The sequence below is a fragment of the Haliotis rufescens genome, unplaced genomic scaffold, assembly GCF_023055435.1.
Source record: "Haliotis rufescens isolate VD_foot unplaced genomic scaffold, xgHalRufe1.0.p SCAF_29, whole genome shotgun sequence".
Classification (NCBI taxonomy): Eukaryota; Metazoa; Mollusca; class Gastropoda; order Lepetellida; family Haliotidae; genus Haliotis; species Haliotis rufescens.
In genome coordinates this window covers 3894533-3919601 of record NW_025963990.1, presented here as the reverse complement: position 1 = coordinate 3919601, position 25069 = coordinate 3894533, and the positions used below count along the sequence as shown (strand labels likewise).

Here is a 25069-nt window from a genome sequence, read left to right as displayed (position 1 = left end):
ACACCTGGGTTTTCATCACAAAAACATCTTTCTGATAAATACATATTCCAGAAAATTGGCATCACGTACAAACATACAAAACGTATGTATCAAGGGAAACAACCATTTCCTTAATTAAGTGAACGACCAGTAAAAAACGTTTCATATTTATTCAGCACTGAAGTCAGAGTTTTATGAGTTTAACAATCTTCTGTTTATTAGGACAGATGTAACTTGAATATATATCCAGCTATACTCACAATTTGGGCCTCCTCATGGTGATTGGTTGATAATACAGCTGTAGGATCCGATAAAACTTTTTCGGCAAATGTGGCAGGGGTATGTAGTCTACACTGGGTCAACGTCTCATTTTGTGTCTATTCAGCATAGATTCCATCTATGGACTTTCACACCCTTTTTCTCAAGTTTGACGATATCAAATCACTTCACGCAATATTCCAGTTCCCCGCTCAATACATTTATACGAAATTCTGAGTAAAGCCAATCATATCCTCAAATCAAAATTCTCTGAATGTCAGAAACCGAAAAACACTTTCTGAGATTATCCAGATATCAACACATCAAGAAAGAAATTAAACGAAAACTTCCTCCATTAAACCACGCGGATAAAAAGCAGAAGTGAAATCACAGAGTTCGATTTCACAAAAATCAATGACTGATAAATAAAATATGTGTGGTGTCAGTGTCTCCAGATTTCCACAGATTTCCACAGGTTTCCACAGGTTTCCACAGGTTTCCAGCCCCTTCAATACAGTCAGTTTCTGCAACTGGTCACCGGTCCTATAACCTGAATGTGTCTACGGAGATCACATAATCCTGTTATGTCAACACAGAGATAGGCTGTCCTCACAAGGGAATAGACCTGTCGATGTCTGTCTCTTCTACAGCCAAATCAAGCACTTCCTCCAGTTGGTCACACTGATAATGGATATCCTCTGAAACTATGACGCTGTGTAAGCTTCACTGACACTTATATACTCATCCGAAAATGAAAACCCAACTCACTGAATTCTATTCTTGTTTTCACATCCAAAACGTCAAAATCACTGCATGTGGTAATAGGCACGTGGAAAGCTTTAGTCACTAGATGAACAAACTGTGATTCAATGAGCTGATGAAAACAAAAAACAGCCGTTATGTCGTGTTACAGCCAAGTTTCCAAGTCAAAGAATAACACATAAACACGGAGAGTAGTTTGGTCGGTACTGCTCAAGAGTACTGTGGGATAATAACGTCATTCCTTGAATAAATCTCACAGTATTTTCAAGTATCACAAAACAATGGAAATCACGCAGCTAACAAGGAACGAAAGTTTATGGCACATACTCCGCTCGTACATCCATCTGTTTGAGGAGAGTACCCGTTTTCAGTAGCGTGATCAAGTGCACAGATGACGCACTTTGCAGGTGTTGATAAGTGAACTAGCAATAATCAGGTCGCTACATTAGGGGGTAAACGTTACCCCCAATCTCAATAGCCGAGAGGGTTGATCAACATTGGTTTAGATACAGCCACTGTGTGACAAGCTCACTGGAGGGAGAGAGACCCACTGTTACAACTGAACCAGCAGCAACATGTGCCCTACACAAACACTACCCCAGCCAATCAAATTAAGCAGAACAAAATAATGGAAATGTTATTTGTAATTTAATTGGAAGATTTTTAACAGATTTGATTTGAAAAACTTAATTGAATTTAAATTATTCCCACATTATTCCCACATTTCCATTAATTTCATCTGAAATGGTATATTAATACCTATTGTTCTGAATAATTTAAGAAAATGAGAAATAAATGACTTAAAAGACCCACTTCTTAATCTTTCATACAAATAAATTTCACACAGTACCCTTCTTAGCAACATATATATTATTCATATTTTCGAAGGATCACAATAATTATACAAAATTTTAAAAAAGCATCAAAATCCACCTTTCACAAATCCAAAAAGTCAGCAGAATATCAACAAAACAAATCCTCATAACAACAAACTGCAAGAAAAGAAAATTCACCCATCACCAACATGCCTCAGTAAGATTATGCCAATATACTCCTGAAACCAACACAGCTCTTATCAAAAGCTGGTGATTATGAATCGGTTACAGATAATTCCATGCTGTGTTGAACAGTGAGCGCTCTCTGAACACATCCTTCACAACTCTTCGGGCATGGAGATAGAGAAACGCTCTACTACTGAAGTGAAAGCATTGCTGTGGACATCATGGGAAAACTGTTGGAGTGTGTTGGCGGGTGGTTAGGGCATGTGATTCATTGAAAGACCTCTCAACGATGAGACGCTACGTACTTCCTTGAAAAGAATGTTCTTTGGAGAGGCAGTGACTGATATCTCCGAGGTGATAGGTATATATGAGAATATGGTGGGAGAATGAATACCTTTACAAATATTATGGGAATATGTTGAAGTTGGATGGCTGGAGGCATGTGAATCACAAAAGTAATTTAATAGTTGGACAATGTGTACCGCCCCTACATAAAACTCTATCTATTATTGAAAGTGATTACTACAAAAAAGGTTTTTTTAGTGTGTGATATTCGCTGGAACATTTGACATTAATGGCTGCCTTGCTCCCTTGACAAAACATTTAATTAAATAGAAATACATCTTTCAAATAATTCCCACGAGAGGGAAACTTGAGACATACATAACAGGTACACTTGTATTAAATGAATTAAATATGGTAGGAATTTAATGATACAGTTATGAAGGCAGTTCCAGTATAACTGGAAGCTTTGAACTAATAACCATGACAACAGACTGATTTCAGGATATTTGTGAGTGAGTGAGTGAGTGAGTGAGTGAGTGAGTGAGTGAGTGAGTGTGGTTTCACACTGCTTTCAGCAATATTCCAGCAATATCACGGCGGGGGACACCAGAAATGGGCTTCACACATTGTACCCATGTGGGGAATCGAACCAGGGTCTTTGGCATGATGAGCGAACGCCTTAACCACTAGGCTACCCTATTACCCAGATACTTAGGCAAAACATAACAATACATGGATTTGAACAAAGACAAGAAACAGTAACGTAGATAGTATTACATCAATAACATGGCCCTTGATACATAAACACACAAAACTGGTCACCCATCAGAGGCCGTCACGGAAGTGTTATTCTATTAAACAAGTGGATGAACAATGAATATATCCTGGACATTATGAATATTGAAGAGACAAAATCAATTAATTATAAAAAAAATTTAAAAATACAAAGCAAAATGTTCAACCTTGAAAAATGTCAACTATCAATTTTAAAATGGGTATTAGTAAAAATAGGAATTTAAGTGAAAAAATAAGAGAAACAAGAGGATGCCTATCAGCCTCGTCCATCACCCTAACTTGCTCCAGGACAACCTGGGAGGATGGAAGCCGTATCACTTTAACACTGTACTTGAGCACACTGGGTAACTGCACTGGGAGATAGAGAGCAGGATGTTAAACATGATACCACTGACCTACAAACTGCACCCCCCTTGTCCTAATAGCTCACTAAAGAATGGGGAAATACGGAACGAGGAACAAGTAAAGAAATTGCCGAGCCCATGATCATGATTTGAAACTCAACTATACTTCTGAAGCTTGGGATGAAAATCTGTCACCAGAACACAATCTTCATCATCAAATAAGTTATTTTTTTAACAAAAGGGTTCTTTTCAAAACTTTTTTTTTAATTGTCACAGGATTAGTGGTTTGGCGTAAGGAAATTCACATACACGTCATCCGGGAAATGAATTATTTTCATGTCAACATCGTGAACAAAACTTTCCCCTTATTGATACAAGGACGACTGGGTGAATACAAAAGCAGGCAGGTGAACAGGGATTTAGGTTCTTCTTTTTAAAGATTTAACTATCTTGTATTTGGTGACGTTTTCTACTGAAAGAGGGCCCATAGAAAATGAATTAAAGCTAACCAAACAAAACTTGTATGTATGTCTTTTAAGTGGCTTTGATGAGGATAACATTTCATTACATGATGAAAATAACAATTTGCTTGAAAAGAGTTCATTGAAATAAACTCACAAAAGATGGTGTTGTCTTTTCACTATTTCATTGTTACTCTAGTACCTCTTGTCTTTTGAACCTTTATTCAATTTAGAGGGCTTTGACTCCATGAAAGGGACAGGGAGGACTAGTGGTCTAGTATTCCACATCTTACAGAGTTGTGTCCCTTTGCCATGCCAGGATACATGCATGGGCCTCATGCCACAAAAGGATCTCAGCACTATCGTAAGTCTATGTTAGAATGTGAGAGCTAAGATAGTCTTAGTGGTATGATCGATTTGTGGAATGGATCCCAAGCTACTGTCAGAGCTTTATAACCATCAGGAGACGGTGGTATAGCCTAGTGGTTAAAGCGTTCACTCGCCACGCCGAAGGTAAGGTTCAATTCGAGACATGGGTAGTGAAGCTGTTATATGGTTACCCCTACAAGATGACATCGCTGGAATATTGCTAGAGAGGCATAAAATCATACTCACTTGGAACGATCTGAGTTTTTATCCCCCATTATGCCGACATTTGTTGGTATAACAGAAATAGTAGCTAATGAGCTTACACATCAGCAGCTTTCTATCCTTGAAGGAGAATCAGTGATTATTCCTGTTGTCTACATAAATTCTACATCTATAAAGGAATAATTAATTTCTTCCTCGTAGCATCATGACACTGGTCGACTGACGTAGAATAACGGACACAGCAACATCCTGGTGTTACCATGGTGACAGGTGAGATATGAAGTGTCTGTCATCTCAACCTCAGTCACACCTTACTGCACAAACAACCTTGCGAATAATTATTTCACATTTGAGGTGAGGTGATATTTATAGTGCTAGCTCACTATGATACCATGCCGCAGTTTAACATGAATACCCTACTCAGACACAGTATACTGACTCCAAGCCGACCAGTCCTTGTTTTAGCCCCTTAATGCCGAGCCCCAGACAGGGTAACAACAAGTACCATCTTTTAACGTCTTTTGGTATGACGCGGCCAGGGATCGAACCCAGGACCTTCCGTTCTACCACTAGACCACAGAGACGGTCATTTCAGATTTGAATTTGCACATTAATTCACTCTCATTTCTTTGAATAAAATAATAAAAAAAATTCGTAAATGTTTCAAATTTTGTTAATTTCTGTTCATATGAGGAGATGGTTAATCTTCTAGTGCTTCACAGGCAGCTTGAGTTGAAGACTCCCCAGGGAGCTGATAACGAAAATCGACACTGATCCATTGACTGGGGTAACAATGTGGCACTTTGAACAAGCTTTAAGATGTGGATTTGGCACATCATAAATATGCACATTATTAATATGCACATACGTAATCATAGATATGTGTAATCACTTCTTAAATAACATCTGTAGTGCAGCATTGCCTTAAGGAATAAAGAAGTCAACTATATCTATCAGTTCCTAAACATAAGGAGCATTTCTTCAGTCAATGATAAATACAATGTTAATTCTACCATAATAAGGGAATAAACAAGGTTGAATGTAGAGGCTGAAAATGTAATAATTTATGAAAATTTTGTTGGTTTGTTTCTTGTTTAATGCCACACTCAGCAATATTCCAGCTGTATGATGGCGGTCTGTAAATAATCAAGTCTAGACCAGACAATCAAGTGATGGATATTATGAGCAATGGTTCAAGCCGTCAGAGTACAATGAGACACAATCAACCCGAACCCGACCATCCGATCCATTTAGTTACCTCTTACGATCAACATAGGTCGGGGACCTAACCCAGAATCCCCATGGAGATGGAGAGACAAGAATGAAAACTCATCACGAGGAATTCATTACCTGTTTTTCATAAACCCGGAAAGCCACGACAGGTAACTACTTCAGTGAAGTCATCTACTGCGCTGTAAAGTTTCACCAACAAATTTCAACATATACAGCCTCTTCGCCACACCCATCTCAAAATGAAGATGGCGTATTTTTGCCTTGATGATTCAGTTCTTACCAGCATGACATAATCAGAAAGGACAAAGCTCCTCAAGCTGTTATTTATCCTCCCCTTGCCTCTCCGACACGCTATCGCTTATCCCTACCGCAGGTATTACATTTGTTTGGCTTAAAGTGATGTACAGCCTTGAATTACACCGCGAGACAGGGATGCTGTTTTTATAGACACCATTATTGAGAGTAGTGGAATGCAAAATGTTTGGAAATACTTACACTAGGGATGATATATATCTCTAGTTACTATCCAAATCTTACATATGATTATTTATATGGGCGTCAACCCACTGTCACCTTTGGCAATGTAATATCAGACTGAGCAGGCAGTCTCACACAGATGTATTCACCTTACCTAGCATTCAAATATTCTGATTGTTTACTGAATGAGTGTCGTTTTCGCATGTACCGGTATACTTTGGACAGGTGAGGTACAAATTTCATATAACCCACTGAATAACCCAGGGCCTATTACCAATTGGTATACAATGATGTGATTAAATCATCACGAAAATGGGGGCATGGGTGGCCCAGTTGTCTCAGGTGCCGCAAATCGCTGTGCAGAGTTGCATCCCTTGGTCATGCCAGAAACCTATGATTGTGGGTTTGAATCACGGTTAGCCCCGATTAAGTTTCTAGGTTTGTCAGCACCATACCCGTGCTCGTGGGTTTCACCAAAGTGGTAAACGTCTGAGACCTGCATCACTTCGGGCTTTCCTCCCATATTAAGCTGACAAGCCGCAATATGACGGGAATACTGTTAAAAGCGGCGTTAAACCCAACTCACTCACTCACACATCTCGAAACTAACACTTTTAAATGCAGTTTTGTGAATTAAGCCAAGCATAACTCGTAAAGCAGGGCTGATAACTGTCAAGATGAGTTATTTTATATAAACAGGTAAAAATTATCCCAGAAAGATATAAAGACAACAAGCGTTGATATTATTATTTTGCCTCTTACCATAGTGTTCAGAAAAATCAGTGATACAATAATTGAATTAGCATCCTTTTAAATTTGGAACAAACAAACAAATGCTCCACAAATTGAATTTTATAGACTTTGAAACTAAGCCATAGATTTCAATTCATTATTGTGATTGCGCAGTTGAGCAATAAACAAACAATTTGTAAACAAGAAGCGTTTACACAAGAAGCCAAAATACATGGAAAAAATATAATTGTTTTGAAAACATTCAGGAAGGCAGTCCTGGAGGTGTTTTTTATTACCTCGGCCCACAAGACAATAGTTAAACACCACTTTTTATTCCATACCTTCGTTATGAAAACAAAACATGGCTATCGTCAGGACGCCTTTAAGACTTCAAGTAAAACACCTACCCAATTCCGAGCCAGGAATCTACGGAGCTATTAGCTCAGCAGCGATCAGTAATTCCCACTTGTGCAGCTCGGTTCAGGTAGGATTGGCCACAAACATGACACAGGGAAACAAAATGCTGCAGCCCTATTCTTGTGCATCAGCGTTATTCACACATGCCTTTGAAGTCAATATGATGTGTACCCTATGCACAGAATGCTGTGAAGTTGTCTTACTCAACACTTAAGTCAAAGCACATTGAGCAACTTGCACATTTCTGGCAAAGGTGACGTGTGTATCTAATGAAGCAGCGTGCATTGCTGTGTGTGCAGCCAGGATGTTCCAGAAGTGCTCCACACGTCAGCGATTACGTCATAACGTTCATTTCTGGTCTTGTACATCATGATGAGGTTAGAGGAATTGTCCAGATATGTGTTTAGAGGAATTGCTGTGGTTTGGGTTTTGACATCTTGAAGTTTTCATAGCTGTATTATAAAATCATGAACACTGTCATCATCATCATCATCATCATCATCACCATTGTCATTATCATCATAATCACTGACATCATCATCATCATAAATCACTGTCATCATCATAATCACTGTCATCATCATAATCACTGTCATCATCATCATCATAAATCACTGTCATCATCATCATCACTGCCATCATCATAATCACTGTCATCATCACATCATCATCATCATAAATCACTGTCATCATCATAATCACTGTCATCATAATCACTGTCATCATCACATCATCATCATCATAAATCACTGTCATCATCATCATCACTGCCATCATCATAATCACTGTCATCATCACATCATCATCATCATCATCATAAATCACTGTCATCATCATAATCACTGTCATCATCACATCATCATCATCATAATCACTGTCATCATCACATCATCATCATCATAAATCACTGTCATCATCATAATCACTGTCATCATAATCACTGTCATCATCACATCATCATCATCATAAATCACTGTCATCATCATCATCACTGCCATCATCATAATCACTGTCATCATCACATCATCATCATCATCATCATAAATCACTGTCATCATCATAATCACTGTCATCATAATCACTGTCATCATCACATCATCATCATCATCATCATAAATCACTGTCATCATCATAATCACTGTCATCATCACATCATCATCATCATAATCACTGTCATCATCACATCATCATCATCATAATCACTGTCATCATCATCATCATCTCTGCTATCCCCTTCATCTTCATAATTCATAATAAACTTGTAATTAAATTTGTAATTTGTCATCATCAATGAGAATCACTATCCATGTCATTTCTTTGAAACTGATATTGTTGGTCATTGACGCTAATTTGTGTCCAACAGATCAATAATGATGATAATCATCCCAATCATCACAAACTCAAAAGACCTCAAAAACTTCCAAATACTTAAGCATTATCAGTCTGTATTGGTTGACCTTTAAAACTAACCAAAAAAAACAACCCATCCCCTGCAACATGAACTCAACATTATCTTATAAAACAACCATCTTGTGATATGAGACAACGGCTAATTTCAGGGATGGGAAAATATCCCAGCCACCTCTGATTCAGAACTTCAGGAATTCTGGGTAATCACCCTGTAGCAGACGGCTTGATTCACCAGCAGACGCCATGTCATGTGCAAGTTGCTCACTCAGTTTGAACACTCAGTTCTCTAATGTTTCAAGATCCAAAGAAACAAAGAAATACTATGATTAAATATCTCAAGTCTCTTTCAATCTGAGAAATGTACATCCCTTCTTCAAACCTGCACTTGCTGATATCAAGTATCAGACATGGGGATCATAACTGCACGATCAAGAACTCAAATCAAGAGCCAGAAACAGAAACAGAAGAATCATATGACCATAGAAACACAAGGAGAATCCTCTGACTCGCATTTAATTGTTATTTTTAGTCCATCAAAATTTTAATATTTTTAAAAAAACATACAGGTTAAGAGCACATGCTGTTTTGGACAATGAATGTTTAAAAACAAATTTTAAATCAAATAAAATGCCTATAAAATGGATGAGTGAGTTTTGGTGCATTTAAGAATAATATTTCAGTTACATCAGGGCACGTGACCTTCATGTGGGAGGACAAAACTGGATGGAAGATATTTTTTTTGGTTTAATATATACCGGTATTGTTTTCCTCACAGTGAAAATGATTCTAACATTAGTGTGAGAGAAACGTAAACAGTGAAATGGTTCAAATAATATTCCATTCTTGAATAATGCATTTGGGTGACCTTGACCTCACAGTACAACATGGCCATGTCATAATGATCAAACATCAAATAATTATCTAAATCCTTTCTTTGTCTTAATTGCCTTGCCTCATTAGAAGTCATGAGGGGGAAGTAACATTAAACGATCACGCCAAATAATGAGTTTGGGTTTTGGGGATTCAGAACAAATTTAAATAAAGAAGACCCTAATTAGCTAAAGACACAATCCTATTCATCTTGGGATTCATTCAAAACATCTTTTAAATGTCTGATGCCTGCTCAAGCAAACCCAGGGTACAGGACACTTTTTCGAAAGTGAAGATATTTTTGTCTTCAGTAGTTCATGACTCATGGGGGGTGCCGGGGGGGGGGGTAGCCTTGTGGTTAAAGTGTTCCCTCATGCCACATGCCAGCAATATGTCATTTTGGAATATCCCTTCATGTTTCTAAAGGGGCGGTGGGGAAGCCTAGTGCTTAAAGCGTTTGCTTGTTACACTGAAGGCCTGGGTTTGATTTTCTACATGGGTACAATGTGTGAAGCCATTTCTGGTGTCCCCAATCGTGACCCATGATCATTATTCATCATTATTCATCATCATCATCGTCATCATCATCAACATCATTGTCGACATCATCATCGTCATCATCTTCAACATCATTGTCGACATCATCATCATCGTCATCATCATCATCAACATCATTGTCGACTCCATCATCATCTTCATCGTCGTCATCGTCATCATCATCAACATCATCATCATCATCAACATCATTGTCGACATCATCATCATCATCATCATCATTGTTGACATCATCATCATCATCATCAACATCATTGTCGACTTTATCATCATCATCATCATCATCAACATCATTGTCGACATCATCATCATCAACATCATTGTCGACTTCATCATCATCATCATCATCAACATCATCATCATCATCAACATCATTGTCGACATCATCATGAACAACACAAACTACTTGATTGTTGCAGATAAATATTTTCGGCAGCAATTTGTCTTCACTAGCTGACATTTAAGTAAAATCAAATTTGCGTTGAAATCACGGATGCTCACTCAATTATTGGCAGAATAACTTTGGCAGCTGTATAAGGGTCTCGTTTACGCCTACGATTGGATACAGAATCAGTCATTTGTGATACAGGGGTGCACTGGCAGGATAGATGGAACCCTGGTCACATCCTACTGGCAAATCACAGAGACAGTTTGTCAGCAAACGTAATTCCTTAATAATAGACTGCCCATAGAAACAATCAAATATCTCAATGAAATCGTACTTTCTTTGATTTCTTGACTATTATATTGGTATGCATTTCTGTAGAAAGAAAACTGATTCATCATCATCATCGACATCATCATCATCACCATCATCATCATCATCATCATTGTCAACATCATCATCATCATCATTGTCAACATCATCATCATTATCACTGTCGACATCATCATCATCATCATTGTCAACATCATCATCATTATCACTGTCGACATCATCATCATCATCATTGTCAACATCATCATCATTATCACTGTCGACATCATCATCATCATTATTGTCAACATCATCATCATTATCACTGTCGACATCATCATCATCATCGTCAACATCATCATCATTATCACTGTCGACATCATCATCATCATCATCGTCAACATCATCATCATTATCACTGTCGACATCATCATCATCATTATTGTCAACATCATCATCATTATCAATGTCGACATCATCATCATCATTATTGTCAACATCATCATCATTATCACTGTCGACATCATCATCATCATTATTGTCAACATCATCATCATTATCACTGTCGACATCATCATCATCATCATTGTCAACATCATCATCATTATCACTGTCGACATCATCATCATCATCATTGTCAACATCATCATCATTATCACTGTCGACATCATCATCATCATCACATTTTGGTTTATGGACAGTATTTCTGCTATAGCATGACTGGTCAATTTAATGTGAGAGGAAAGACAGACAGATATTTACAACATGGAGAAGTCTGCAAAAATGGTAATGAAGGGTATTAATCAGCAAAACCTTTGCGTTCGAACCATGGCCAGTGGATCATTGCTCACAAAAACATGACTTTTTCATTTAAAGTGGAATCACAAAAGCTTTGTGTCCATGCGATGGTCAGATTGTTTAATCAACCCAAGAGATTGACACATTATTAGGCCCGAGGCCTGTTTACTTGAATTTGATTGGCTGAAACAGATAAACCATGGCTAGCCAATCTAGCACACATCACAACATTGGAACTGTTTGTAGTTCACTTAGAGTTACATCAATATCAAGAACATTGTACGAATTTATTTCACTAAAAAATGTCGAAATTTTGAATCAAAAGATACTAAAAAACAAGCATGTTAATTCACACATTTCTGAGACAATATTTAACATGGATAAATTATTCAAAAAATCATAACCAGTTTCTAGCAATGCTCATTTTAATGTTCTACAAAATGTCAAAATTTTATATCCCAAGATTCTAAAAATCAAGCATGTTAATTCACACATTTCTGAGACAACATTTAACATGGATAAATTATTTAAAAAATCATAACCAGTTTATAGCAATGCTCATTTTAATGTTCTACAAACCCAGCAAACTTAGCATTACCGTATATGACCGCGTATAAGCCGAATTTTGAGGACCAGAAAAAAGATTCTGTAGAAAGGGGTCGGCTTATCCACGGGATACACTTTCATGATAGTATTTTTCAGATAGTGATCTGTCAGAAACATCGCCAGAATGACGGTCCGATAGATTACAACTTCCCAAAAGTTTGGAAGTTGCCACGACTAGAGCCATTATTGTTATAAATTATCAATATAGTTATTATTAAACACCAATGTTGTCATTATTAAAAAAATGTTATGCATGTTACTACTTCCGATAATAAGTTTTCAATTGAATGTTCAAAGTTTATCGTTCTTCATAAACTCCACAATCTTTACATGTAACAATATATGTAATTCACAGCTATAATATAAAATCCCCAGATGAAATCGCCAATAGCTATTACGTACGTTTTGCAAAGTTCATAAATTGATAGTGAACAAGTGTCTACCTTTATTGAAAAAGGCAAATAAACAACTGTAACGGCGAGTTATTCTGTTCGCCATTTGCAAAAACATGTGATCAGCTGTTTCCTGTGACGTCACAAACGGTGATCACTGTGATTGCATCCTGTTGTTTAAAAAGCAACACGGCACACAAGGAAATGAGCACTGAATAATAACGGGCCGATTGGTATTGTCATGTTGTTTACACAAACATTTTCAAGTTGTGGGTGCTTAGCGATCGTGTTGGGAATAGGGACTTAATTCCTTTGTTTTCGAGAGATTAGTTTAATAAACTGGAGAAGCCTGTGAGTAAGTGATGGTCATTCAATGTGTTCATAGTTTCTTTAATTCAATTGGATTAACATACAATAATGGTATAAAGGGGGTTATAAAATATGGTATATCCATGTGGAAATACGCTACAGTCGGAAAGCGCACGTTAAATCTCCTATATCAGTCAGTTGGCATATTTTTACTGACTGACATTCTCATCATGAGTTTGAAACGAAAACGCCATGCTTACGATGCTGAATTCAAACTGCGAGTCTTCGCTCTAGCTGATATATTTTCTCACGGGTTCATAATTCTATATACACCGATTCACAAAATGGCGCTTCGTTGTTGATGGCAACATATAACGATCATTATGAGATTAAAAAAAACCAAGAGAAACAGCTTCCCACATTATGAAAGTGGATGACTGGTTTGTTAAATCTTTATTAGAAATAATAATGACTTTTTCAATATAATTACAACGTTTTTCATCTTATATTTTTGAATATCTGCGAGTACCGGCACATGTCTTGCAGTCCGACTTCGCAGTGTTTTTTGCCGTTCACCTCCTTGTTCGGCTTATCTGCGGGTCATATGATTTTCTTTCGTATTTCAATGGTCAAGTTAACACCTCGGTTTATCTACAGGGGCTTATCCGCGGTCATATACGGTACTAAAAGCATGTAAGCAAACACTACCATCAGTTTATCACCACTTGTATAAAAAAATTAAATTGGGACTCTTAAATGTAACGACATAACATTCATTTTTCATGATGTTATTCCATAAAGCTGCAACAACAAATATCATTATGCCAAAAATACATACCTCACAAGGCTGTAAATCCTTCCACGACATGAAAACAATGACCACTTGAAAAAATACAATATTCCTAACGGCTTCCCTTATAAAACATTCCAATATGGGGCTTCAATATGCTCAACAATGCTCAAGCCCCACACTATTACCCAGCAACCTCGGAATGATATCAGCATCTAATATCCCCTTATCACATGGACACATGTTTCGGTAAACAGTTGACATTTAAATTCAGCACTACCTGCCATTATTACATTAGTTCTGTCAACTTTAATCTTGCCAACTGCCAATCAACAAGATTTTCGCCCTCCTACACTCAAGAGTTCGCGAAGAAAAAGGAATTTTCCTTGAGGGCTAAGGTGTGATCAAGGACCGAAAATCATTTTGCATCAACATTCCCTTTTTTTTAAATTTCTCGGAGTATTTTCTTTATTTTTGTGTATTCCTTCACTTTTCTAATTACTTTCACAATAGGTTTGTTGTGTACAAGAAAAAATTACTTGTTTGGGGAGCAAATTCTGTTTGTTATAAGACAATATTTCTGCAATTCCTATATAAAAAATCATATAAATAGGAAATTAAAACTAAAATAAAAAACATGTTTCAACAATTTCAATTATAGCATTTCTTATACAAATCTACGCAGACTACACCATAAAGAATTATTCCTAAACGGGGTCAAAACCATACAAAACATACAATCACAAGTTGATTCCAAATAAAAGAATATAAAACTGAATTGGTAAAACTTTGTTTAAACTAAATTTGAACCCTTTTAAAAAACATTTTCAAATTTCCACAATTTGAAAGTTACGTTTAAGTTCCTAATCCAAAAGGGAATGAAACACCCAAAATTCAACAAACTACACTAAAGCTCAGTGCCTGCTTTCCGCCTAAGTTATTCCACCTGTCATTTAACAGTTGGGCAAGTTTGCAGCCACCTTGTTCAACCTGATGGTGTACATCTGTCACAATAGCTGTGTCGCCAGCTCTCAAACACCACACACTGTGGACCCAACTAATTGCACATTTTTCAAAGTTTACCAAAATTGTTTTCAGACTTCGTGTTTGGATATTTGTATAGTGAGTGAGTGAGTGAGTGAGTGAGTGGGTGGGTGTGTGAGTGAGTGAGGGAGTGAGGAAGTGGGTGGGTTAATGATTGGTTGGGTGAGTGAGTGAGTGAGTGAGTGAGTGAGTGAGTGAGTGAGTGAGTTATATCACTATGTTGATCAGCTTGATGTGGGGAAATAGATGTAGCTCATATATCTGAGTACCAACAGCACGGGTAGGCCATACTTAATGAGTGAGTGAGCAAGCGAGCGAGTAATGAGAGTGAGTGAGTGAGTGAGTGAGTGGTGAGAACAAATTAGCGAGCGAGAGAGTGAGAGTGAATACAAAGATAAAAATCTTCCAGTGGTCCATAAAGTTCTGTTTGAGAAGACAATAGCTGGTTACACTACAGTCCTCCATGGGGCTCTAAACATTATGTAGCAACTCAGCATAATACAACAGATCAAATATGTATGATCCTTAAAAAGTTCTGAAATTCAAAATCCTACTGTGCATATACATGTTTTCAAGCACTTATATCATGTATAGCCATTTGCCATGTTCTTATCACTGAGCCTCATAAATGTACTATTTTCCTAGTCCCAAGTGGGCATTTTGGGAGAATAAAATTCTTGATTCTTGATACAAAATTACCATTGGTACCTGATTATGTGCAAAATCTTGCAATGATTAAAAAAAAAGATTTCATTTTAATCTGCATCCATGGCAATCCAAGTACGAGCTGACAAAAAGTGTGATTGAGCTGTACATATTAACTGTCCTCTGTTTGCCCTATATTGCCCAACACTGCCATGCCCTCAGCCTTGCTCCAAGGCTGTACTGAAAGATAAGTCCATGGATGTGTAGTAATTCTATCCTCCTAATAGGCAAGTCTAGATATGTGGACTCCAGTCTCTTATAGGGACAGCTTTTTCTTATTATTTCCATGATCTAGAAATTATGATTTAAACCAATAATTATTGCCTTAGAGACTTGTGCAAGTCTGCCATGCCCTTTCAAACTCAGGCTTACACTGAAACAAGAAGGAACAGGCACTATAGATCGTATCAGCCTGGTATTCGACATAGACAGAAATGAGACCAGTTTTAAACAAAGAGACAAATTGTTATCCAAGACATTTGCTGATTGACAGATCTGATTTCAACATGAATGGGGGATTTTGTGAGAAAGTGGAAATTGTCCGGAAATTCCTTTAATCTTTTGTCATAAAGTGTCGCCATGGCGATACCCTGGAATTTGATGTCTATCATTTCACAGCTATCTGTCAGCATTGTACAAACTTTGGAAATTGTTAGTGATAACACGTTCAAGACAGACTGAACGAAGTATTTGTGAAATAGTTCAAGTTTATACAATTCAGATATGCTTATGTGTCCTTTAAAAGTGCAAAATCAAATTAAAAAGATATAAAAAAAACTGCCCTTTACAGAGGTAATATTTCCACCAACCCCTAACTAATACTTGCATGAGTAACATAACAACCATTTTAATGAATAAAAAGACTTCCTAAAACTGCTGAATTACTATGTAATTACAACTTGAGAATACTGAAACTAACTGGTACTTCAACTGAAAACACTACCAAACTAACTGGTACTTCAGTGTGCAAACACTACCAAACTAACTGGTACTTCAGTGTGCAAACACTACCAAACTAACTGGTACTTCAGTGTGCAAACACTACCAAACTAACTGGTACTTCAGTGTGCAAACACTACCAAACTAACTGGTACTTCAGTGTGCAAACACTACCAAACTAACTGGTACTTCAGTGTGCAAACGCTACCAAACTAACTGGTACTTCAGTGTGCAAACGCTACCAAACTAACTGGCACTTCAGTGTGCAAACACTACCAAACTAACTGGCACTTCAGTGTGCAAACACTACCAAACTTATTTGTACTTCAGTGTGCAAACGCTACCAAACTAACTGGCACTTCAGTGTGCAAACACTACCAACCTAACTGGTACTTCAGTGTGTAAAAAATCTATATTACTGTTGTGTAATATATATATATATGGTTGTTGTGCTGTGTAAAAGATCAATAAGACTGTTGTGTTGTGTAAAAGATATTTGTATAACTGCTGTGCTGTGGTAAAGATCTACATTACTGTTGTGCTCTGTCTGGGCAACACCTATTGTGCAGTGGTAGATTAATGACTGTTTCGCCATGTTGGAACTACCACTGTAACACTACGAATATCTCAAACGTTGTTATTATCCTGACTGATATCAGTCCCAAACCTAGATAAATCTTACTCAAGGAAACAAATTGTAAAAATAGGTACCAGGTTTTCCTAAGCCCACTTACACTACGTAACGATTGTTTTGTTCCACAACCACACTAAATCCCATAATTCTGTATCAACCCAACAATCGAGTGTTTCTGATAAATAGTTATTTGTACTCAGCCTTGCGTGGGAGCTCCTGTGCGAGAGACGCCATTCATTCTGCACGATCACACACCACAGTTGCTGCAAATCTTAAACTGTCTGGTCATAAAAAAAACGCCCAGTGATTCTATATACACACCAATGCAGTTATCCGACAAGATATCACAATTTATTCCATCATTTCACTCATGTCAAGATCAAAACTTCTTACATGACTGGAATCAAACTGACTTAGCCGTGGTACCATAAATAATAGATGCGTTTTTGATGATAAAAATGTCTGCCATTTGCAATTTTGCAACTTCCACTTCAGTTTCAGACAAATCTTCCATGATCTGTTCAGTTGCTAGATCTCAGCAGCCATAATACGTTGACCTTTTTGATCTTAGCACATATCTGACAACCAAATTAAGCCCAATTTGTGATTTTACGCCCACCAGTTAGTTCCACCCAAAGCGGTATCAGTCACACACGTAATTTAACTGTCTCTCAATCAAAACATTTACGTTGATGTTTTTATAATCCAAAACACTTACGTAATTCGGCTACAAGTAACATTACGCCCAAAAAACAAGTTCCACCCACAAGATAAGTGATGTTGGATGCATGCAGCTTTTTGTGTGCTCCTTCATTTAGACATTTAAAAAAATGCTTTCCCTCTACAAGATGCATTGTACTAAATTCAAAATATGGTAATGTTTAAGATATTCCTTTAATAATTAATTTAATATGCTTCCACTTATTTAAAAATGTCTCATTGTCTACAAGACAAAGCGGAATGCAAGACAAATTCACATGTTTTATACTTGTATTTGTGCTGATTTGAAAATTCGTTCGGAAACAACTCGAACAATATGTGGATGAAGATGTCTCAATAATATGATTTGGCATTATTTAACTAAATCGGTTTATGGTCAGCTCAAAAGTAACGACACCAATTTCCCATTTGTTTTCAAAATTTCCCTCTCACACTACCTCGCGAAACGATGCTATAAATAGTCCCGCCACAGCCACCATATGTCATTTCTCCCCTGACGTCAATACCGGTCATATGACGTCACTACTTTTACTCCCCAACCGTCACGTCATTCGAACAACACAACATGATTGTCTTAATGAATGTACTCGTTTGCTATCATACAGCCGGTGGCAGTCGTCTAAGGCGTCGCGATTCGCTGTGCAGAGTTGCATCCCTTGGGCATGCCAGAAACCTATGATTGGGGGTTCGAATCCCGGTTCGCCTCGATTATGTTCTAGGTTTGTCAGCACAATAGCCGTGTTCGTGGGTCTCACCCAAGTGGTAAATGTCTGAGACCTGCATCACTTCAGGCTTTCCTCCCACATTAAGCTGACACGCGGTGATATAACTGGAATACTGTTAAAAGCAACGTTAAACCCAACTCACTCACTCACTCACTCATACAGTAATTCGAATATGAAAGGTGTCTAAAAAGGAGTGATATTTGGTAACATTTGGTATGCTACCTGTTTTTATGGATACTTTACAATAAAAATTTGACACATAGCACATTAATAATATTTTTTTACAGTTGTTTTACGCAAAGCAGTATCCTCCATCAGGATCCTCATCCACGAGTTGTCAGCTACGCAGTCCCCAACACAGTTCCCAATGCAGTCCCCAACAAACAAATGGAAAAAGCCAACGGCTACAAGAAAACCATATTACATGCCAATTTCTGACGTCCTTATTGACCCCACTGCTGTTGATGGTCAGCGACCTCTGGGCCACCTCAGAGTAAAAGAATTCATCTTTCATGAACATTTTATCACAGGTTGCGTTCTGATTAGAATCATTAAACCATAAATCAATTACTAACGCCTCATCGTCAACAGCATCTCCACCAGTGAAGCCCTTGCAACTACACTGCTACAAACTTGAGGTCAACGACCTTGCGGCAGCTCTTGAGGTGTAGAGGCAGTGCCTTCAGTATCACCAGAACTAATTGATCTCTGAAGAGATAGGCTTAGCTTTCTACATAAACATCACCGGAGTCTAATGAAGTCCACGAAATGGGTTTAGGCCGACTTTGCATGAATTTCAGTTTGTTATTAAATCTAATTCTGTCTCTGGTGATCGATATCAACATTTTCATTTTCTATTACCATAAAGTGAATTTTCAATTTCATTTCTTAAAAGTATTTTTGAGTTGTAGAAAAGTGAAACATTTTTAACATGCTGTTAAAGTGCTAACCTTAAATACATTTCTGAAATTTGTGGGTAATGAAATGGCTTTGCCTAGACATCTTGTAGACAAGGCTTGTGGAAGTTGGTTTAAACGCTGCTTAAACATTATTTCGATAATATCATAGTGGGTCAACGTGATGTGAGCCTAGAGTGAGTGAGTGAGTGAGTGAGTGAGTGAGTGAGTGAGTGAGTGAGTGAGTGAGTGAGTGAGTGAGTGAGTGAGTGAGTGAGTGAGTGAGCGAGCGAGCGAGCGAGCAAGGTCCTGACAAACCTAGAACATAATCAGGGCAAACTGGAATTCAAACACACGATCATAGGTTTCTGCACAGTGAATTGCTGGCCTTAGACGACCGGCCCACCATGCCTCCAGATTATTGTGAAGTGCTCAGATGCTAAACCTAGCCAAACTTCAGTGAAATGGGTTGTCAAATGTCAATGTTCCATTTGGTGCAAAAGGCAAAGCGGTGCTGAAAATTATATGAATGGACTCAGCATCAACCTGTCAAATGTCTTTTGAAAATTTCTTTGATATTCTAAAATTTCATTTCTTTTCAATTAGCGTTTAACACACACTATCATTTTCAGATCAGATAGGAATCCCAATACACGTTCTCTACTTGAACAGAAAATATATCATGTCATATAGGCTTCTTCTACTTCCAGAATGTAATCATATTTTACGGGTTCTATCCTTAGAAATGACCCCTTATCTGGCAAAATAATGACTTAACCAGTAAAACCATCTACAAGTTTCAAAAAACCTATTTTCTTCACACCTGTCTACAGCAAGTTTCACCATCAGGGAATCCCAAAAGATTATTGCCCGTCTGGTAAATCCATCAATGTTATCTTGAACGTTAGCACAAACCAGCCATTCAAACCACCTGTCATCTTGGCATATTCCAAGACAAATGAAACCAATTCCAAGTTCTTTAAATATGATCAGTTGAAAAAATAAATTTCAAACTCACACTACCTCATAACAGACAACATATGAAATACATAACTTTTCTTTTCTCAAATGTTTAATTTATCCACATTGGGTAATGAGATAAAATAGTTATAGCATGGAATTATAACTGAAATATAACAAATCAATGCAAATGAATAATTGCTAAGACAAAGTAAGACATGTTAACAGATGAATTCCATCACAAGGATTTCAAGGACATACCTTGGTTTTTTGGTCATGGCTGCCTCCAATGTCTGTGTGATATCCACAACCACATGCACTCAGAACTTCACAGTTTTTGGGCAGAAGATGCACAGCAATTTGACCCTTAGTCTGAGTGACATGCAGGGAGACACAACAATTAATTAATTAGTAATCAATCCAATAATTATCCCCCATGGAATTAAAGGGATTTATTCCCCTTTCAGGCTGCTCGGCTTCCTTCCTGGCTGAGCAGACGACACTAGTAGCAGACGACACCGAGGAGCAGACGCGAGTTGTGATGGTTAGAGGAGAGCATCTCGATATCAATATACGACCGATGAGGTCGTGGACAGTCCCTATGACAGGGTTGTGATTAGGAAATTGCCATTGACATCGGAATTAACTGTTTACCAACAGTGCAATTTCATCAATGAAATGTTCGGCTCATAAAAACTGCTGAAATGGGCCATCTTTCAAGGAAAATAAAAATTCACTGAAAACATAAATATGGAGCAAGTTATTTGAGAAATTGCCAACAGTCCTGGAAAGAGGTTCTTGGAAACTGGAAAATGGATCAGGATGTTTTTCACAAATTCCACTGGCTCAGAGCAATACTGTCATGGATACAGTGAATAATATCTCAAATATACACACTGTCTCCCAACTGTGAGTAAGTTGTCATTTCAAGAGCACACATACATCGTGATATGAACCATATTTCTGTCTGACAGGACAACCAACAGATAGGTACACTGCATTGATATGTCCAATCTGATTACTTGCATGGATTCAGTTACAGAACCAATCCCACATGACCTTTTATAAACTCATCCCAAAATAAACACATGGGTATTTGTAATTGTCATTGTCATACAAGGGAAAACAGATTCAGCAGAAACACATTGTCCACTTGTGGTTTATATGCAGGAATGGGGAAGAATGTACATATTACTTCCTTGCTAGAGTTGGTGATGCTGGTGGCGGAACGTCCAATCAAAATCATGATATAGTTTCAACATGTTCCTCACTTGCTCAACGCAACACTGTGGTATTTTTAAATCAGGAAAACCGATCTGACACAGAGTCAAAATGCAGCAAGAGTTTTATGAATCAACAGTGAGTCACATGAGAACAGGAACATAGTCTTATCTGGTTCCATTGTCAAACTGTCCTGCTCACTATAAAAACCACTTCCTTCACCAATCCTGTTTCTTTCCACTTCCTGTGAAACGCTATGATAACATTGTCACCTTATAACTGTAGTCAAACTTCACAATAGGAGAGAGCTGTGGAAGTAAAATGTTGAAATCTTGATAACACTATTCCAACATTCAGATAATTAAATCTTAAGTTTTCAACATCATGATCACTTCTTGAAACACATATTGATCGAGTTTTAAAGATCTGCTACAAATCCACCACACAAAACTTCAGGCAGACCACTCCACCGACAAAGCAAAAACCTTCACAATCTATATCCACCTCCTTTGAATCCAAGAATTCCAATCAATGGGGTAAAATAAATCTCCCAATTTCACTCCCACTGTCAACTTCAACCACGGCGGAGCAGCGATTGTGAGCCACCAAGGGGGGCTATGTTCCACACAGAACATTACAGTCTCAGAGCCCGGTGCAGTATGGAGTTAACCTCCCCCAGCTGTCCTTCCACCAAGTACCTCCCTCTCACGATATCAACATCGTAATCTGACACCTTGTCGTGCCGCACCGGCCACCTTAATCAACACAGGGGTTTAATCAGAGGCTTCAGGCATTCTTGTATGGTTTTTGGGTGAAAGATAATATATTGTTTATTATTTTGGCATCAGGAGATGAGTTGCTTTTATAGGCCTATTGTGTTTCTGTGCCAGATTTTTTAAATTCTCAGATGCATGATTCTTTTTTAAGAAATTCATCCCGATGTTTACATTTTTTATTACATTATATTTGCCTTCCTTTCCTTCGTTTCTTTCTGGTAAATTGAAAACATTCTTTTATTAACACTGCATTTAATTTTTTTTAACTCCACACCTCATTTTTTTATTTGCATATTCATCTTGTAAAATGAGTAGAATAAACTACATCCATAAACTTAAAAAACTATTCCTACAAAAGTCTTAATTGCATACCAAAGGTTACAACAGATCAAATTTCTGTACAATAACCTTTAACTACACAATAATGAGAATCAATACCAATAGTCCATACTCAGATCATTCCTATTCAATTACAGCTATCTACAACCTATATACAACCACCACAAACAATGATCGCTAACCACTTTACCTCCACACGGAGATAACAATACACTGATAATTGCACCACCATAATCAAAGATGAAATCAAAACACTAGCTTCCACATGACTTGTTTTAGTGGCAATGAAAGCGTCTCTTAAAATTCAAACTCTGGCACCAATCCTCCTCTATTGACCAATGTCTTCAGACAATGCTGTGGGAAGACAAAGAACTGTGGTTTGATGTGCATCATTACACTCAAGGAGCCCAGTCTCTGTGCTCAATAAAATCTCACTACCAAATAGTTCTGAGGAGACATGTGTGTTCGATGAGCATGTCCAAAAGGAAGCTGCCATTTTGTTTATCTGGCCAAAGAGGCATCTGGTGTTTGGATATGGCCACACATGGTTTTTTTTATGACATGGGGTAATTTTCAAGTGACCTTGTTGCCAGTTTGGTCATAAAATCTAAATCTGTTCTGGCTTTAATGTCTTTTTTCCACAAGATTGCTGCTTCTTTTCTGGATTTGCTAGCTCTGGTTCAGGGGGAGAAGTGTTGGTCCTAAACTGCATGTTTCAATATTGAGATCCCATGACGTCAGTCAGTGATATGTAGGACGGTTGATAAATATGTTAATAAATTGCTGAATATGATAATGACTAGTTGTACAACACATCACACAAAACACTCATTTTATTCAGTTGTCAGTGATTATATTATGCTTAATATTGGTATACAGAAATCAGAACCCACCTGTCCCTTTGGTATATTCTGGCAATGATGTAAAAGAGCAGTGTTAGAAATTGGCACTAGTCCTATAGTCCTTACCAAACTGCCAAATAGTAAATGTATCCTAAGGAGTCGTAGAAATTGGCCCATTTTAAGGGTTTTGCTTAATGTTATCATTATAAGGACAAAAACTGTTAGTTTCTAACCCTGTAGAGGTTGAGGATTTGCAAGAATTATCCAAACAATAGTTATCTTTGTTAATCATTCTAAGAATACGACCTCTATAACATCAGGATTACTCCCAACCCCCACGCCCAATCATATTCCTCTAGTGGTTAGATATTTTTGGAAAGAAGTGAGGTTTCCCCGCCTTTGTGCTCAGAAGAGCTGTTAGATTGGTGCTACTGTGAGAACAACTAGTTGTGTGAAGTTGACAGTGGAGAGGACTTCTGTTGAAAATCTGAAGATTGAGTATAGTGTGGTTGCAGCCAAAATAAGATGATCGTAACTCCCATACTTTAACATAGGCTTACAATAGTTGTAGCGCTCTGATCGCTTTGTGCAAGTGGCCCCTGGACATATGGCAATGATGATTAACAGAGGTAGAGGTATTGCAGGGATTTTATCCCCCAAAAATATATGTTCCCTAACAATTCTTTAAAGAAATAATTATGCTTCAGACTGTTGAAAATCTGTTTTGTCTGCCATGGAAATAACATTGTTGCAAAGTGTTTCTCTTCAAAATGTGCTCAGGCTCATAATCTTAATTAAAATAATATCTGTTTTTGAAGCTGTAGCTGAAACAATATCAAATCTCCAGTCAAAATGCCAGCCCTAGTCCTGTACCATTACTGTGGAATATATTTATTTTATATAAAAAAAAAAATAATCTAGTAACGCATACAAAAGCAAGTCTAACCAGCTCTAGCTAGCTCTATTCCACATTAATCAGCATAGGGGCGGTCGGGTAGCCTGGTGGTTAAAGCGTTGGCTCGTCACGCCGAAGACCCGGGTTCGATTCCCGACATGGGTACAATGTGTGAAGCCCATTTCTGGTGTCCCCCGCCGTGATATTGCTGGAATATTGCTAAAAGCGGCGTAAAACCATACTCACTCACTCACTCACTTAATCAGCATAGGGATTTTCTTCTCTTTTTTTTAGAGTCAAGAAGTATATTGTGTAATATAAGATTACAGAGACTAAATGTTAGTCTATGCCAGCCCCTTCTACCCCTCATGTATTAAATGGTCCGTCCCTCATGAATGTATGTTGTGCATTCTACACTACACTACACTACACACGGCACTCTGTATGCTCATTGTTATATGGTGGCCTGGGATGCATCTTATACAGCAGTGTAACTCAGGAAGTGAATATAATCTCCGGTGTTCATCGACATTCAGACAAACTTGTACTGCCATGCCAGATTCTACAACAGTTTAGCAAGCGCACGGAATGGACTCACCCCAGGGTACCGT

At 37.8% G+C, this 25069-nt stretch overlaps 1 protein-coding gene across 14 annotated transcripts in view; it reads right to left on the bottom strand.

The window, feature by feature from the left end:
* LOC124144419 (rap1 GTPase-activating protein 1-like) overlaps positions 1–25069 on the bottom strand; it is a 345341-nt gene that overhangs the window by 61922 nt on the left and 258350 nt on the right. The window contains exon 1 of one of the 14 annotated variants that reach the window (XM_048402801.1): positions 20647–22222. The exons of 12 other annotated variants lie outside the window; for them this stretch is intronic. In XM_048402801.1, the coding sequence (XP_048258758.1) occupies positions 20647–20663 (17 nt within the window). In that variant the 5' untranslated portion in view covers positions 20664–22222. Of the gene's footprint in view, positions 1–239; positions 1728–20646; positions 22223–25069 lie in introns of those variants that run through there. One more of the 14 variants, XM_048402802.1, reaches the window with a different exon arrangement.